This window comes from Schistocerca cancellata, chromosome 9 (assembly GCF_023864275.1).
Source record: "Schistocerca cancellata isolate TAMUIC-IGC-003103 chromosome 9, iqSchCanc2.1, whole genome shotgun sequence".
NCBI lineage: Eukaryota > Metazoa > Arthropoda > Insecta > Orthoptera > Acrididae > Schistocerca > Schistocerca cancellata.
Genome location: NC_064634.1, coordinates 217,988,402 through 218,005,905, shown reverse-complemented (window position 1 = coordinate 218,005,905; position 17,504 = coordinate 217,988,402). Strand labels below are relative to the sequence as shown.

Below are 17,504 nucleotides of genomic sequence, written 5' to 3'. Positions count from 1 at the left end.
TTTATACTTAATGATCAAGTCTCTTAATTCAAAGGTAGCCCATCCGCACAAAGTCTCAGAAAGAATTTAATTAAGAAGCCCTTTACATAATGGATACAAAAGACGTAGCACAACCACCTGGGGAAACTGCAGGGCACTAGTATGTATTTCAAGGTTAACAGTAAGCCACAAAACAGTTTGAACTTGACTTAAATCATCAATCATTAACTCTGAAATCCCTTGCAATAAATACATAATTGGATTGGCCAATTTGGCAAACACCTCCGATCCCTGACCCTTAAACACTTGACTACTAAACATTCTGATTTTTATTACCCAGGGAAGCCAAACTCCATCATCTTCATCATGAACATTATCCAATCCTAATACACTGGCCTTAACCTGAAGTTCCTTTACTCTTTAGGTAAGTTGGCTAACCAATCCCTGCTGCTCTTTATTCAAAGACAATAATTGTAAGACCTGCAACCGAGAGTGCCAATGGCACAACTGGGCCTGCACTCGTCCCCTCTGTCTGGAGGTAACACGAGTCCTGTGAAGAAAGGTAATATTCTGATTTAATTCATTGACAGCACTACTAATGACACGTAGGGTGTCGCTGACCTGCCCGATGAGTTCACTGGAAACAACTACAGGCTTGTTCAGTGCACCACGCAACTTAATGACCAAGTCCGCCACTGCACCCTGCGTATGCTGCAGACGAATGAGCAATTCGTAACCTAACTGATCCTTCTTTAAGAATGTCAGACCGGAACAATCATGTTGCTCCATCATGACACACGTCAAATTTACAAGTGACTGTAAAACACAAGTTCAATGAGATAGAAAATGTATCAAATTGAAAATCTGTACAGTAAATGCAAGACAGTGAAGCAACTCTAAACCTCCACCCTTAACTAGGAAGGGAAACAACCAGGCTCTGCTACCACTGGGACACGCGCACCTCCCTCCAAAATTTCAACAAAGGCTTAATCAGTCTTATATCAAACAATTAAATATTATATATCTAAAAACAAAGATGATGTGACTTACCAAACGAAAGCGCTGGCACGTCGATAGACAAACAAACACAAACATACACACAAAATTCTAGCTTTCGCAACCAACGGTTGCTTCGTAAGGAAAGAGGGAAGGAGAGGGAAAGACAAAAGGATTTGGGTTTTAAGGGAGAGGGTAAGGAGTCATTCCAATCCCGGGAGCGGAAAGACTTACCTTAGGGGGAAAAAGGACGGGTATACACTCGCACACACACACACATATCCATCCACATATATACAGACACAAGCAGACATATACAGAGGCAAAGAGTTTGGGCAGAGATGCCAGTCGAGGCGGAAGTGCAGAGGCAAAGATGTTGTTGAATGACAGGTGAGGTATGAGTGGCGGCAACTTGAAATTATCGGAGATTGAGGCCTGGTGGATAACGGGAAGAGAGGATATATTGAAGAGCAAGTTCCCATCTCCGGAGTTTGGATAGGTTGGTGTTAGTGGGAAGTATCCAGATAACCCGGACGGTGTAACACTGTGCCAAGATGTGCTGGCCGTGCACCAAGGCATGTTTAGCCACAGGGTGATCCTCATTACCAACAAACACTGTCTGCCTGTGTCCATTCATGTGAATGGACAGTTTGTTGCTGGTCATTCCCACATAGAATGCGTCACAGTGTAGGCAGGTCAGTTGGTAGATCACGTGGGTGCTTTCACACGTGGCTCTGCCTTTGATCGTGTACACCTTTCGGGTTACAGGACTGGAGTAGGTGGTGGTGGGAGGGTGCATGGGACAGGTTTTACACCGGGGGCAGTTACAAGGGTAGGAGCCAGAGGGTAGGGAAGGTGGTTTGGGGATTTCATAGGGATGAACTAAGAGGTTAACCTTTGCGCACATCATTGTCTACCAACCCAAGTTCACCACAGGATCAACATAGCTACTCCTTACCCTCTCCCGTAAAACCCAAATCCTTTCGTCTTTCCCTCTCCTTCCCTCTTTCCTGACGAAGCAACCGTTGGTTGCGAAAGCTAGAATTTTGTGTGTATGTTTGTGTTTGTTTGTGTGTCTATCGACGTGCCAGCGCTTTCGTTTGGTAAGTCACATCATCTTTGTTTTTAGATATATTTTTCCCACATGGAATGTTTTCCTCTATTATATTCATATAATTAAATATTATATGCGGAAATAGGAAATCACGGTAACAACTGAAATAGTGCATCACTTCACTGCAATTTGCATTTATTGTAACACTTGATAACAGACCAAGAAAATGTCACGTGTTACACTTGACAGATAATAGCACTAGAACAGTAATAAACACCAGATTCAGTTTTCTGCACTTTAGTTAAAGTTCAACAGACAAACAAAACAGGCTTCTGATGGCTGACAAACTGTCTTGGGCTATTGGGCAGTGATTAATTTAGCTAGCCACAACATACGCTAACCAGGTTAGCAGCATATTTAAAGACAAGCGTTGAGCAAGAACCCTGGCCAGAAGGTAATGGAAGCAGTACTAGTTTACAACTAACTACATCATTGAAATCAACTGATGACAAGTTGATCATTACTGATGTGGCGTACGATGGACGGTCAGTAGACTGAACACGCAGCTGAAACCCAAGTATAATGCTGAGGGCGAAACGCCCAGCCCAAAATATATTTAGGGCAAACACCTAGTTTGAGAACAAAACAACCATGAAACAACAGGATGATGCTGCAGCTTGCAGTACAAATGCCAGAGCCCCAATATAGCTTTAAGCCAAGGCAGGACTAAATCACACTAGTTTCTCACTTAATTAAAGTTTCCAAAACAATCAAAACTAGCAGGATTCCGTTACATGGCAGACATGCCAACACTTCCATTCATACCCCAGAATCAACTCGCGCAACATTTTGATATATTTCAGATAATATTTTAAAACAACATACGTAAATACCTTTGTTTACCACAAGCCTTAATTAGTTAACAGGTTAGGCTCTGTTATTGATGCCACGCAAATGAGGTAGCAAGTTAAGGTTTACAGTTCTACTTTGCCGTTTAACACCCACTGTGACGAGGAAAGAAAGAATCCAGCTAATTAATTGAAAGTCACTACTTGGATTCAGTATTTGATGATGTTTTTAAAATCAACTGACAACGGTGAGAGTCAAGTTTACACTCACAAGCAGCACTTGCAGAACACGAGCATAAGGTGAGCACTAAATAAACTACTCTTTGTCGAATCATTTATGCACCGACGAAACAAATAATCTTCGCTGAATTACTGCAGATGCCGGGATCCCCAGTTGCTTGCAAATGATGCAAATAATGGTCAAAACGTCTTACTTTAAATTCGATGACATCCATAGGATAGGAGTTTCAATGGACAACCAGGCCTCATTCCCTTGGATCCACCTGTGACCAAGACAGTAACATTGGCTGCTATTCTGGCTTTAATGATGCACACCTGACACGAGTCACGCCAAACCGTCAACAAAATGGCGTGGTCTCCTGTACACTCCCAGACGTCTGCAATCAGAGTTCCTCCTCCCGACCGACGCTCTCCTGCAAACACGGCAGGCAGGTGTCCGCAGCAACACCAGAGCACCCTCTGGCTAGGGTAAGAAAACAGCAGAGTGCAAAGTGGGAATTTCAAAAGGAATGTGCTACAGACAAGGAGGAAATGCAGAGAACTAACCGTGTTATTTCGGCACGGTTCAGATTAATTGTGATTGTTGATAAATTGACTAAAATTGAGCTACTTCTGAGTACATCATTGAAGTTCCTCACGGCTCGCTATACTCATATTTTATTTCATTTCCATCCCCTTGTGATGCTCCCCCATATCCATTCAATCTTCCAGGAGTTCTAAACCTCACCTCACCTTCTTTCTGTAGCTACCTCTTTGACATGATCTGTCACTTCACTCTTTCCTATTTATGAAATATTTGTGAGTGAAATGTGGAAGTGAAAAATTAAACAGTTGGTGATTATGTCTGATAATTTAAATTAGATGATGGTCATTTGTTTACATTTTTGTTTGTCAAATAAATTCAGTCTATATTGTTTCGCAAAATTTTCATGAGTGTAATTGTTTTTCTATACAGGACAATCGAGTGACAGAACCTGAGACTGCTGCTGTTATGCACTGGATTCTGTCTTTCCCATTTGTGTTATCAGCAAACTTGCATGGTGGTGCACTGGTAGCCAATTATCCATTTGATGACAATCCTCCAGGCCGGAAGGGTGCAAATCCTACCCCAGATGATGCTGTATTTCGCTGGCTTGCAAATTCCTATGCTCAGGCTCATCCTACAATGCATAAAGGCCTACCCTGTCCACTTTTTACATATGACCACTTTCCTGGTGGCATCACAAATGGTGCAGTTTGGTATGAAGTGCCGGGAGGAATGCAGGTATGTATTATTTCATGGGCTGTTAAATTTGATTGGTGTTGGATCTAAGGGATTCAACTTTTTATGCTTTACAACTACAATTTTTAATCTCATTGTTTGTAATATGTGACTTACTCATTAGTTTAGGTTACATTTATTGATATTTTTCTCTTTCTGTGGTGCATAGAATTGACTGTTTTGGAATGCACCCCTAATAATATTTTGAACTTGGAAATATTTGGTAAAATCGTGGTAAGATTTTCGACATGGAGCAGAAATTCCTAATGATTATTTAATTCTGCAGAGTACTCTGTGAAGACTACTTGCACTTAATGATTTAATTTTCATTAATGATTTTATGTTCTTAACATTTTGAGGTCCAGCCATTTGGAAAAATTTCAGACCCAGAAAACCACCCAGTTATGTCATTATTTAAATGTTACTGGCATATTTGTGTTTGAAACATCTCAAAGGTTAATACATATTAAAAAGACCTAGCTTCAAGGTTTATTTTTCATATTAGTTCTTTGATCGATTACAAATGTTATGAAAATGGCTGTAGAAAGCATCGTTATCCTTCCAAGAAAAAAAGTGGGAGTTGAGTTCCTGAACAATTTTATACATGACTGACTTTTGAATGGAAAGGTCTGAAGTATTCTGGCATGCAGAGAGGTATTTTGCAATCATGGCAATACCAGTTTGTTTCTTCTCCAAACAATTCTTTGAAACCCTTGTTGGGTGCTGCTTCATCATGAGATTTATCTGTGAAAACTATGAGATTTAGACTAATGAAATTGAACAAAATTATAATTGCAGCAGTAACTGTAGCATCAACACTAGTGATGAAAAATTGTAACAGACTGCAGCCTACCTGAATATGAATCTTGAATTTTATTCAGACTGTTCCCACTCACATATTTCCTCCTCCAATCCAGAATCATTGAATTTTACCTCTTTGGTTTCTAAAATGTCTTGTTCACTCTTCAAACATGGCATCTTTGTAGAAGAATTACAAAAAAAAACTATAAAACCAATAACTACATCCATGAAACTTATGACAATGCAAGCACGCATTGGCTTACTCAGTCACAACTGCAGCTGTTATATTGACTACTGTTTCTTTCGAAGTAATTCTAGAAACTGATGACAGAAGGCAGCAAGAGGTGATGTACAGGTAGCAAGACACCTGTGTTCTCATGCAGAGTGAGTCCTGTTTTCAAAAGATAAGTGGCTCACACATTGAGAAAATCATGGCCCGTGATATACTCAAGTGTGGGGTGTGGTCTTCTGGACACAGCTTTGTGCCCCCAAGTTATGTGTGGTTTTAGTTGCCAAACCTTATTTAGTTTAAATAATTGTAAATAATTTGAAAACATGTCGCACCAGCATTTCTTTTTGTCATGACTAAACGAATATTTATTAAATCTTAAAAATTACAAGAGTCACTACATGGTGTAAAACCAGCAAATGGCATGTTGCCACATTTTCTGGCACAGGATCAAGTGAAAGAACTGAGCAAACGTAAGAGATCAGGCAAGTGTACCAGTAGTCCCAGCAGAAGTTCACTAGAGGTCCATTGACAGCATATGTTGTCAATCAGTAGATGCAATCCCCCAATGTTTTTAGAATGCATCTGAAGCTTGCAGAAAGGAACCACTGATAGATGACTATCAGTCGTCTTATTGCTTGAGCAGATGTACTTAGGTTTTGCCACTAATCTAGAAGTGGCATTGTTGTAGCTAGAGAGACGCCTTTTTAGGCTTTTGTATCTATGAGCAGTCATATCTGTGATTTCATGTTGATATTATTTCTGGACACCAAAACATCAACAAATCTCTAGAAAATGATTGAATTTTGAAAAAGTGCTATGGAGTGAGAGACACACTGTCAAGCACATTATTTTTTTCATATTAAGAATAAAGGAAGGTATCCTTTAACAGTGTTGTTGTTGTTGTGGTCTTCAGTCCTGAGACTGGTTTGATGCAGCTCTCCATGCTACTCTATCCTGTGCAAGCTTCTTCATCTCCCAGTACCTACTGCAACCTACATCCTTCTGAATCTGCTTGGTGTATTCATCTCTTGGTCTCCCTCTATGATTTTTACCCTCCACACTGCCCTCTAATACTAAATTGGTGATCCCTTGATGCCTCATAACATGTCCTACCAACCGATCCCTTCTTCTAGTGAAGTTGTGCCACAAACTTCTCTTCTCCCCAGTCCTCTTCAACACCTCCTCATTAGTTATGTGATCTACCCATCTAATCTTCAGCATTCTTCTGTAGCACCACATTTCGAAAGTTTCTATTCTCTTCTTGTCTAAACGAGTTATCGTCCATGTTTCACTTCCATACATGGCTACACTCCATACAAATACTTTCAGAAATGTCTTCCTGACACTTAAATCTATACTCGATGTTAACAAATTTCTCTTCTTCAGAAACGCTTTCCTTCCCATTGCCAGTCTACATTTTATATTCTCTCTACTTCGACCATCATCACTTATTTTGCTCCCAAAATAGCAAAACTCCTTTACTACTTTAAGTGTCTCATTTCCTAATCTAATTCCCTCAGCATCACCCGTCTTAATTCGACTACATTCCATTATCCTCGTTTTGCTTTTGTTGGTGTTCATCTTATATCCTCCTTTCAAGACACTATCCATTCCATTCAACTGCTCTTCCAAGTCCTTTGCTGTCTCTGACAGAATTACAATGTCATCGGCGAACCTCAAAGTTTTTATTTCTTCTCCATGGATTTTAATACCTACTCCGAATTTTTCTTTTGTTTCCTTCACTGCTTGCTCAATATAGACATTGAATAACATCGGGGATAGGCTACAACCCTGTCTCACTCCCTTCCCAACCACTGCTTCCCTTTCATGCCCCTCAACTGCCATTTGGTTTCTATACAAATTGTAAATAGCGTTTTTCTCCCTGTATTTTACCCCTGCCATCTCTAGAATTTGAAAGAGAGTATTCCAGTCAACATTGTCAAAAACTTTCTCTAAGTTTACAAATGCTAGAAACATAGGTTTGCCTTTCCTTAATCTATTTTATAAGATAAGTCGTAGGGTCAGTATTGCCTCACGTGTTCCAATATTTCTGCGGAATCCAAACTGATCTTCCCCTAGGTTGGCTTCTACCAGTTTTTCCATTCGTCTGTAAAGAATTCGCGATAGTATTTTGCAGCCGTGACTTATTAAACAGTAGAGAGTGAAAATACCTGCAACAATAGTGTAAGCTGCACCACTATCCCTGATGTTAGCTTTCGTGAAAGGTGAGTTGCAAACGTAACTTGTGGGGACTCGCCCTGGTTTATTAATGACAAGAGATGTGGCCTTATATGTTTATATTCCAAAGCAAAGCCCAGCCCATGCAGTATTAGAGTTCTGCCTAGGACAAAATAGAGTCCACAATAACCAAACTGTTGACACACTCAGTGCACATTTCACAAGTCATATCACAACTGACTCAGGCTGGCCCTGGGCTGGCTAATATGCTAGATTCTGGCATGGTCTCACCGGAGGGCACTCCTGATGACGAGTGCCATCTGAGTAGTGGTACCATAGTGTTTGGCTGTAATGTTACGTTGGATTCTCAGTTTCCTAATGTTACGTCGGATACTCAGTTTCCTTAGTGGTGTCAGGTGGCACCACTACATTAACGTTATTGCTTTGTAAAAGCGATTTAATTATGTGCTAATGGGAAAAGTTAGATTTCCATGTCCATTTCATATACCCTTAATTCCTAATCATCTAATAACATATTGTGCACTGCGCCAATGTATTCATCTGTGGCTGTAGGTCTGGAACATCCTTCTTGTGAATCACCTTTAAATGACACACACATGGTGTTGTAAGCATCCTAATGTAAATGGGTTCAGCTACAAATGACAGGTGGATTGGAACATGATGGCTATGGTGTGAGTTGAACACATGTATGACAGCACAAGTTTGGCATTCAACAGTTGTTGCACAGTTAGTTCGGTAAACTTATCCACCATGACAAGGTCAAGCCACATTGGATGGGGAAGATTGGTTTTTAATTGTCCTGAAGCCAATAACACATAAAAAGCAACAATGACATCAGTTTTTAATTTTCCTGAGGGCAAACACTGCATGAAAAGTAATAATGTTGGATTTTAATTATCCTGAGGCCAAAAACTGAATAAAAAGCAAAAATGAAATCAGTTTTTAACTGTCATGAGACTGATACAAGACGTATTAATATGCTGTCCACCATTTCTGCCACAAGTTGAAATCTAGAAACAGCATATTGTTTTCTCCAGATCCTTGGCAGACATTGAGCCGTATGAGCCAACACATTTTTTTGTATCCATGAGTGTCTGGAACTTATGTAGAGCTACTGGCACATTGTCACCATTTTTGTAAAAGAGCTTTATCAGTAACACATGATCCTGCATTGAGATTAATTTTTGCCCCATATGTTTTCCCTCTTCTTTGACAACACTCAGTTCAAATTTTGTATCATTCTTGGCACTGGTTCGTTTTGTACATCACTCTGAAAGTGGAACTTAACTTAAATTGTGATCACTCTGTATACTGAAGATCAGGTTGACACTGGATTTACCTTTTTGAACATGTTTCAACATGGCAAACACATAATATCATTGATATCAATACCAGCTGTGTGCCAGGTTGAGAATCCATCCCTTTGCTCTCATACATCAATGGAAAAGAAGCAAACTATTCTGAACCAAGAATTTGGTTCACTGAAGGAATATTTTACAAAATTTTAGTGAACAGTATCTCTGTTTATTGAACAAGTTAAAGTTTGGGTCTTTCATAGTTAAAATTGGATGCCAAATAAACTATATTATTGAAAGTATCTGGACACTCCTGCGTAATGCAGAATTGACTGCTAGATGTCGTGAGAGGCAGACCTACCAGTATAAAAGGAAATGGGGAGTATTGTGTTGTCAGTAACAGCAGAATGGGTTGCTGAGGGCAGCTCAGTGACTTTGCATGTGGATTATTCATTGGATCTCTGCTGAGTAACAAATCAATCAGTGGCGCTTTAACCCTTCTAAAGCTGCCCAAGCCAAATGTTGGTGATCTCATATGCTAACAGGCAGGGAATGTTGAGCATTGCAGAGAGTGGTTGTGAAAATTCACATGAAATCAGTGTAAGGAATCATTCATGAGTTCCAAACTGCTACCAAGAGTCCAACTAGAAAGTGCATAATGGTTAAAAAGAACGGGGTACAATGTTTGAGCACCTCCTCATAAGCCACATATTTCTGTAGTCAGTGCTAAGCTATGGCTGAGATGGTGTAAAGAGTGACGCCACTGGATAGTGGATGACTGGAAATGAGTGATTTCGAGTAATGAATATTACTATAACCCAAGGCAATCTGATGGAAGTGTTTGGGTTTGGCGAGTGCTAGGACAAAATTACCTGTCATCATGTGTGATGCCAACAGAAAAATACAGAGGAAGTGGCATTACAGTTATGTTCTTTGTGTTTAAGGTGTGGTGTCTTTATTGCACTTATGCAAATGCTAAATGTTGAAGGAAATGGACAAATTTTACAGCATTGTGTACTGCATACAGTAGAGGAACAGCTTGGAGGCAATGATTAATTGTAACAAGCCTGACAGTACATTTGTCATAAAGCAGTATCTTTGAGGCAATGGTTTGTGAACAGTAAAATTTTATTGTATTATAAAAACTAATTTGTGCTGTTTCATTGTATTATAAAGACTCGAACTCAGGACATGTGTCTTTTGCGAGCAAGTGCTCTACCGCTGAGCTGTCCAAGCATGACTCACGACTCATCCTCACAGCTTGAATTCTGCCAGTACCTCATCTCTTACCTTCCAGAGCACCTGTCTGGGAAAGGCAAAGGTTCTGAGTTTGAGTCTCGGTCCGGCACACAGTCTTAATCTGTCAGGAAGTTTCAGATCATCACACATTCCGCTGCAGAGTGAAAATTTCATTCTAGTGTATTGTGCCGTCTTATTATGGTGTTAGTTTAGTTCTCATTATGTTATGAGGTTAGACAGCAACTAATTGCACGTCTGTTATAATCATCTTCATGTTGTCTGTTCAGTTTAATCCATTTACAGGCCACCGTAAGGCATCATTCTCTTTGCATATGACAGTTTTCACATCAGTTCACTTTGTGATATTGTAAAGTAAATGTGGTTGTGCACCATTCTGTGTTTGCAACAAAGAGGAACAGTATTTGTTCATATGTCTCTCTATCAGGGTGAAAGAGACAAGAGGGCAGGGAAGATGACTGAAGATGTGCCAGGAGCAAACATTCACAGAAGAGTCTCAGCACAATTTAAAGACAGTGATTTACCTAGGAGAAGCTTTTCCTGGAAGTTTGAAATAGTCCAAAATTAACTGAACAAGTGTGAAGGAAAAGGAAAGAGCAGTTAGCACACTCACATTCATTTCAGATGCCAGCTTAAGCAAACCCATTCCATGATTATGAATAATTGATGAGTGACTACAAACTGCAAATGACAAATCATATATCTATTAGTCGTGGTTCTGCATACACATAACTGGCTCAACTTTCATAAAGTCTGTGCAAGATGGATCCTGAAACAACATAGGAAAGAGCACAAGTTCAGTCAATTGATAATTGGTCAGAACATGCTCCATTGTCATGCTAACAAAGGTGAAATTTTTCTGAAATGAATTATCTGTGGATTACTCATTTTGACCCAGAAAACAAAATTGCAGAATATGGAATGGAAATACCCTTGATTTACAGAAACCCTCTGGAGAAAAAAAACTATGCCCATAGTTTTTTGGAACACTCAAGACAGTTTTGAAACATCACCTGGAAAATGCGTCTTCAGTTGTCCAGTGTTGCCCTGCTGTTTTAACCAAACACTGAGAACAGTTGTCATTGTTGATATAAAGACTGGTGGTAGTACATGGCATGGTGCTACTTCCTGTGACAACTTCTTCTCATTATATTGTTTTCATTCCTAGCTGAATATTTCCTCTTATTTTGATTTGGCAATGAATTCCAAGATAGTGGTGCCTCTTAAGCAACTGCATTAATTATACTGTTATGGCGATGTCATAGTGTAAGGAGTTGCTTGTTCTACTCTAAACTTGTGGATGATTTTCATTTCATATTTTTGATGTCTTACAGCCTTTGCCTATCAACTGCAAATGGCATAAAAAAGGGTAACTGCAAATGACATCAGGAGAGAATGGGGTTCATATCGCTGTTGGTAAATCATTTTTTAAGATTTTTAGTTTCCCAAAACCAAATGGTTTGATGAGTGGTTCTTTCCCCTTTCCTTCTAAAGCTGAGCTTGTGCTCTATTTACAGCAACCTCAAACAAATGTAACTCTCTATCCCTTCTTTCGTCACTCTCTATCCCTCCTTTCTGTTAATGTTTCCAATAGAGCCCTAGTACCTTCAGTTTGTTATCAGATGTATCCCACATTAAGAAATAAAAACATCCATGCCATGTCCTGTACTAGAAAAAGGTTGGGACAATTATTGATAAACAAGCATAGTGTTCCTAGAATGTGAAACACTTGACATTCTGCAGCCTTTCAGTGTTTTGCTGGTCTGGTGAGGTATCTGTCATTTTTGTCAGCTGCTGCTGGACTTACTACTTGTTCAGTTGTTTATTCCTATTCAAAGCCCACATCATCTTCATATGGCATTCTTTTACAGTGGGTAATGTTTACCAAAATAAGTTTTGTAATTTGCTTTCTAGTAACTGTTTCTATTTCTCACATCTTTTATCACTACCTGTCCAATGACAAGGGCCCACCAATAGTAGCCACAGAAGGTTCACATAATAACCCCATTTCTTCAGAATAATCATTGGAAGACTCAATGCAGTAAGTGAATGTGACAGTGGTCTGTGACAGTTTTCAGCTAACTGGCTACACTAAAAGATGCTGAAGAAGATCCCAACAGATGGGTTGACACCCTGATTGTGAAGATGAAGTTTGAAGAGGAACATGACGTCTCCTGACAACCTTGAAGATTTTGACTTCAATGAAAATGCCCACAGGAGACTACAGATTTATGAGTACATGCAATCCAGTTAACTCCTCCGTGAGTTCAGTGGCCCATCATTAGTCTTCAAGCACAAGTTCATGAATTTTCTCAGCATTTTTCTCTTTGCCAGCTGTCAGTGGATATCCTTCCCTATGTTTTTGTCTGTTCCAACAGTGAATGGGCATTCAGAATCGGGTTTTTAATCAATTGACATGTCACCATTTTTGAAACACGAAAACTACAGGTATGGTTCAGTTTGTTTTGTAGTGTCAGCTTTGTAAACTTCAATCTTCAAGCACAAGTTCAGGAATTTTCTAAGAATTTCTGTATGTCCAAGCAGTCAGTGTATATCCTTCCCGTCATTTTTGTCTATTTCAGCTGTTAAAAGGCATCTACACTCCTGGAAATGGAAAAAAGAACACACTGACACCGGTGTGTCAGACCCACCATACTTGCTCCGGAGACTGCGAGAGGGCTGTACAAGCAATGATCACACGCACGGCACAGCGGACACACCAGGAACCGCGGTGTTGGCCGTCGAATGGCGCTAGCTGCGCAGCATTTGTGCACCGCCGCCGTCAGTGTCAGCCAGTTTGCCGTGGCATACGGAGCTCCATCGCAGTCTTTAACACTGGTAGCATGCCGCGACAGCGTGGACGTGAACCGTATGTGCAGTTGACGGACTTTGAGCGATGGCGTATAGTGGGCATGCGGGAGGCCGTGTGGACGTACCGCCGAATTGCTCAACACGTGGGGCGTGTGGTGTCCACAGTACATCGATGTTGTCGCCAGTGGTCGGCGGAAGGTGCACGTGCCCGTCGACCTGGGACCGGACCGCAGCGATGCACGGATGCACGCCAAGACCGTAGGATCCTACGCAGTGCCGTAGGGGACCGCACCGCCACTTCCCAGCAAATTAGGGACACTGTTGCTCCTGGGGTATCGGCGAGGACCATTCGCAACCGTCTCCATGAAGCTGGGCTACGGTCCCGCACACCGTTAGGCCGTCTTCTGCTCACGCCCCAACATCGTGCAGCCCGCCTCCAGTGGTGTCGCGACAGGCGTGAATGGAGGGACGAATGGAGACGTGTCGTCTTCAGCGATGAGAGTCGCTTCTGCCTTGGTGCCAATGATGGTCGTATGCGTGTTTGGCGCCGTGCAGGTGAGCGCCACAATCAGGACTGCATACGACCGAGGCACACAGGGCCAACACCCGGCATCATGGTGTGGGGAGCGATCTCCTACACTGGCCGTACACCACTGGTGATCGTCGAGGGGACACTGAATAGTGCACGGTACATCCAAACCATCATCGAACCCATCGTTCTACCATTCCTAGACCGGCAAGGGAACTTGCTGTTCCAACGGGACAATGCACGTCCGCATGTATCCCGTGCCACCCAACGTGCTCTAGAAGGAGTAAGTCAACTACCCTGGCCAGCAAGATCTCCGGATCTGTCCCCCATTGAGCATGTTTGGGACTGGATGAAGCGTCGTCTCACGCGGTCTGCACGTCCAGCACGAACGCTGGTCCAACTGAGGCGCCAGGTGGAAATGGCATGGCAAGCCGTTCCACAGGACTACATCCAGCATCTCTACGATCGTCTCCATGGGAGAATAGCAGCCTGCATTGCTGCGAAAGGTGGATATACACTGTACTAGTGCCGACATTGTGCATGCTCTGTTGCCTGTGTCTATGTGCCTGTGGTTCTGTCAGTGTGATCATGTGATGTATCTGACCCCAGGAATGTGTCAATAAAGTTTCCCCTTCCTGGGACAATGAATTCACGGTGTTCTTATTTCAATTTCCAGGAGTGTATAATATAGTTTTTTATAAGTTGACACATCACCATTTTTGAAACAAGAAAGCGATTGGTACACTTCAGTTTCTTATGTGTCATCTTTGTACACCGTTTTCAATAACATATAAATTTCTATGACACTTTTTCCAAGGGAGCAAAATTGCTCAGCTGTGCATTGTTCAATTACACCTGTGGTGAAAAGTATCACCAGGCAGACTGACTAAACCATCCTGTGCAGCACTGAACTTATAAGCAATTGTGTGACACACCTGTAATAAGAAAAATGCATATTGAATAAACTCTGGCTGGGGCAACACTATTTCAGGAGCTTCATACATCTCTCGCTGTTTTCCTCACACTTGTGCTGTTATTCTGTAATTATAACCATTTACACGTCATAGTTCCTTTAAAAAAGCTTTGTAAGATTCCTATCATTTACACAATAATTGTATCTGAAAATAACTATCTGTATTATTGCATCCATTAATTAAATTAATCTTTTGAATATTAACACGAGCTATTTACAAATGTTAAACATCTACATCTATACTCTGCAGAGCACTGTGAGGTTAATGGCAGAGGATACATCCCAGTGTACCAGTTATAAGGGTATCTTGCTGTTCCATTGGTGTATGGAGTGCGGGAAGAATAGTGGTATGAATGCCTCTTTACATACAGTAATTATTCTAATCTTATCCTCACAATGTGTATGTGAGCGATACGTAGGGGGTGTCGTATATTCCTTGAGTAATCATTTAATGCAAGTTCTTGAAAGTTTGTTAATAGACTTTCTCGGGATAGTTTATGTATGTCTTTAAGAGTCTTCCAGTTCATTTCCTTCAGTATCTCCGTGACACTTTCCCAGGGATTAAACAAACCTGTGACCATTCGTGCTGCCTTTCTCTGTAAACGCTTAATATCCCCTGTTAGTTCTATTTGGTACAGATCCCACACACTTGAGAAATGTTCTAGAACCGGTTGCACAAATGATTTGTAAGCAATCTCCTTTGTAGATCAATTGCACTTTCCGAGTACTCTACCAATAAACCTAAGTCTACCACCTGCTTTACCCACGACTGAACCTATGTGATCATTCCATTACACCTCACTATAAATTGTTACACCCAGGCATTTGTATGAGTTGGCTGATACCAACAATGACTCATTGATATAATGGTCATAGGATATTATGTTTTTTTGTTTTGTGAAGAAGCAAAAGTTTACATTTCTGAACATTTAGAACAAGTTGCCAATCTCTGCACCATGTTGAAATCTTATCAGCATCTTTTCTGCAGCTTCTCCCAGATAGTACTCGATTATAGATAACAGCATCATCTGCAAAAAGTCTGATTTTGCTGTTAATATTGTCTGCAAGGTCATTAACATACAATATGAACAGCAAGCATCCCTATACACTTCCCTGGGGCACACCCAAAGTTACTTACATCTGAAGATGACTCTCCATCCTTCCTACCTAAAAGTCCTCAATCCAGTTACAAATTTCACTTGATACCACATATGATCGTACTTTTGATAATAACTACAGGTGCGGTACTGAGTCAAATGTTTGGAAATCAAGAAATATTGAACCTACCACATTGCCTTGATCCAAAGTTTTCAGTATGTCAGTTAGAAAAATGCGAATTGGGTTTACGTGATCGATGTTTCTGAAATCCATGCTAGTTGGCATTGAGGAGCTCATTCTGTTCAAGATACCTCATTATGTTTGAGATCTGTATATGTTCTAAGATTCTACAACAAATCGATGTCAAGGATATTGGACAGTAGTTTTGTGGATCACTTCTACTACCCTTCTTGTAAACGGGTGTGACCTGTGCCCTTTTCCAAGAACTGGGCATGGTTTTTTGTTCAAGGGATTTATGACAGATTATAGTTAGAAGTGGGCCTAACTCGGCGCAAATTTAGTATAGAATCTGACAGGGATTAGGGATTCCATCAGGGCTTGGAGATTTGTTCAATTTTAACAATTTCAACTGTTTCTCAATGCCACTGACACTAATACTTATTTCATTCATCTTTTCAATGGTAAAAGGATTAAATTGTGACAGTAGTCTCAAATTTTCCTTTGTAAAGGAACATTTGAAGTTAAGCATTTCAGCTTTTGCTTTGCTATCCTCAATTTCAGTTCCTGTCTCATTCACTAGGTGCTGGACACTAACTTTCCCTAACTTTCATGCCACTAACAGCCTTTACATACGACTAGAATTTCCTTTGCTTCTTTGAAAGATCACTTGACAGTATTCTACTACAGTAGTCATTTAAGTCTTCACCCTTTGCTCTCTTAACGGCCAAACATGTTCATTCAGAATCCCTCTATCTATAGCCCTTGTCTTTGTTTTAAACTTATTATGCAGTAATCTCTATTTCTTTAAAGTTTATTTACAGTGACTGTACACCATGGAGGTTCCCTACCATTATGATCTGTTCTACTGGGTACATATTTATCCAGTGCATGGTCAACTATTCTTTTAAACTTGAGCCAGAGTTTCTGTACGTGCTCCTGTCCAGTGCGGAAAGTTTCAAGTTCCTCATTGACATATGACACTACTGATTTTTTTATCTAGTTTACTGAACATATATTTCTTTCTGCTTGTTGTAGTTGTCCTGTGTACTTTGGTAATCATTGTTACCACAGTAGCATCATGGTCACTGATACTAGTTTCAATGTGGATATCCTTAAAGTGGTCAGGTCTATTTACGCATTAGATACAGTAGACGTCCATTATGAGTGTGATTCCTAACTATCTGTTATAGGTGGTTTTCAGAGAAGGCAATTAGTAAAATCATTCCATGTAGGCTTTCACGGCCGGCGTCTTTATCAGTAAACTCTTCCGGGCTAAGTTGCCGTGGTCGATCTGCAGAACTTCTTCTCCCTGACGTTTCGTTCTCAACTACGGAGAACATCTTCCGAGGTTAGTCGACGACTGGCTGCTAGGAGCTGGGGCCGCTGCTTATATAGAGATCGTAGGGGGCGCCACCACACGTCACGTGGCGTTGATGTGCAACTATCTCTGGCTATCGTCTGTTCTCTCGATTACAGGCAATCGATTGTCACGTGATTGATGCAACGTCGACCGCCATATCTTATCCAATTTTAATCCTTCTTCTTTATGATTAAAATTGTATTGATGTTTGTGGATTTCAATTGCCTCTCTATACATACGTGTATAATAGTGCGACGTCCTCGCTAGCACGCTTGTTTCACCAAATTTTATTTCGTAATCTCCATCCTTAAAAACATGTTCCACTACTGCCAATTTGTCGATATGTCCCAAGCGACAGTTTCTTTTGTGCTACGTCAACCGTGTATTGATG

At 40.8% G+C, this 17,504-nt stretch overlaps 1 protein-coding gene across 1 annotated transcript in view; it reads left to right on the top strand.

Annotated features, from left to right (window-relative positions):
* LOC126100158 (carboxypeptidase D-like) overlaps positions 1-17,504 on the top strand; it is a 250,461-nt gene that overhangs the window by 103,508 nt on the left and 129,449 nt on the right. Inside the window, exon 9 of the mRNA XM_049910700.1 lies at positions 4,073-4,381. Within this exon, the coding sequence (XP_049766657.1) occupies positions 4,073-4,381 (309 nt within the window). The remainder of the gene's footprint in view (positions 1-4,072; positions 4,382-17,504) is intronic.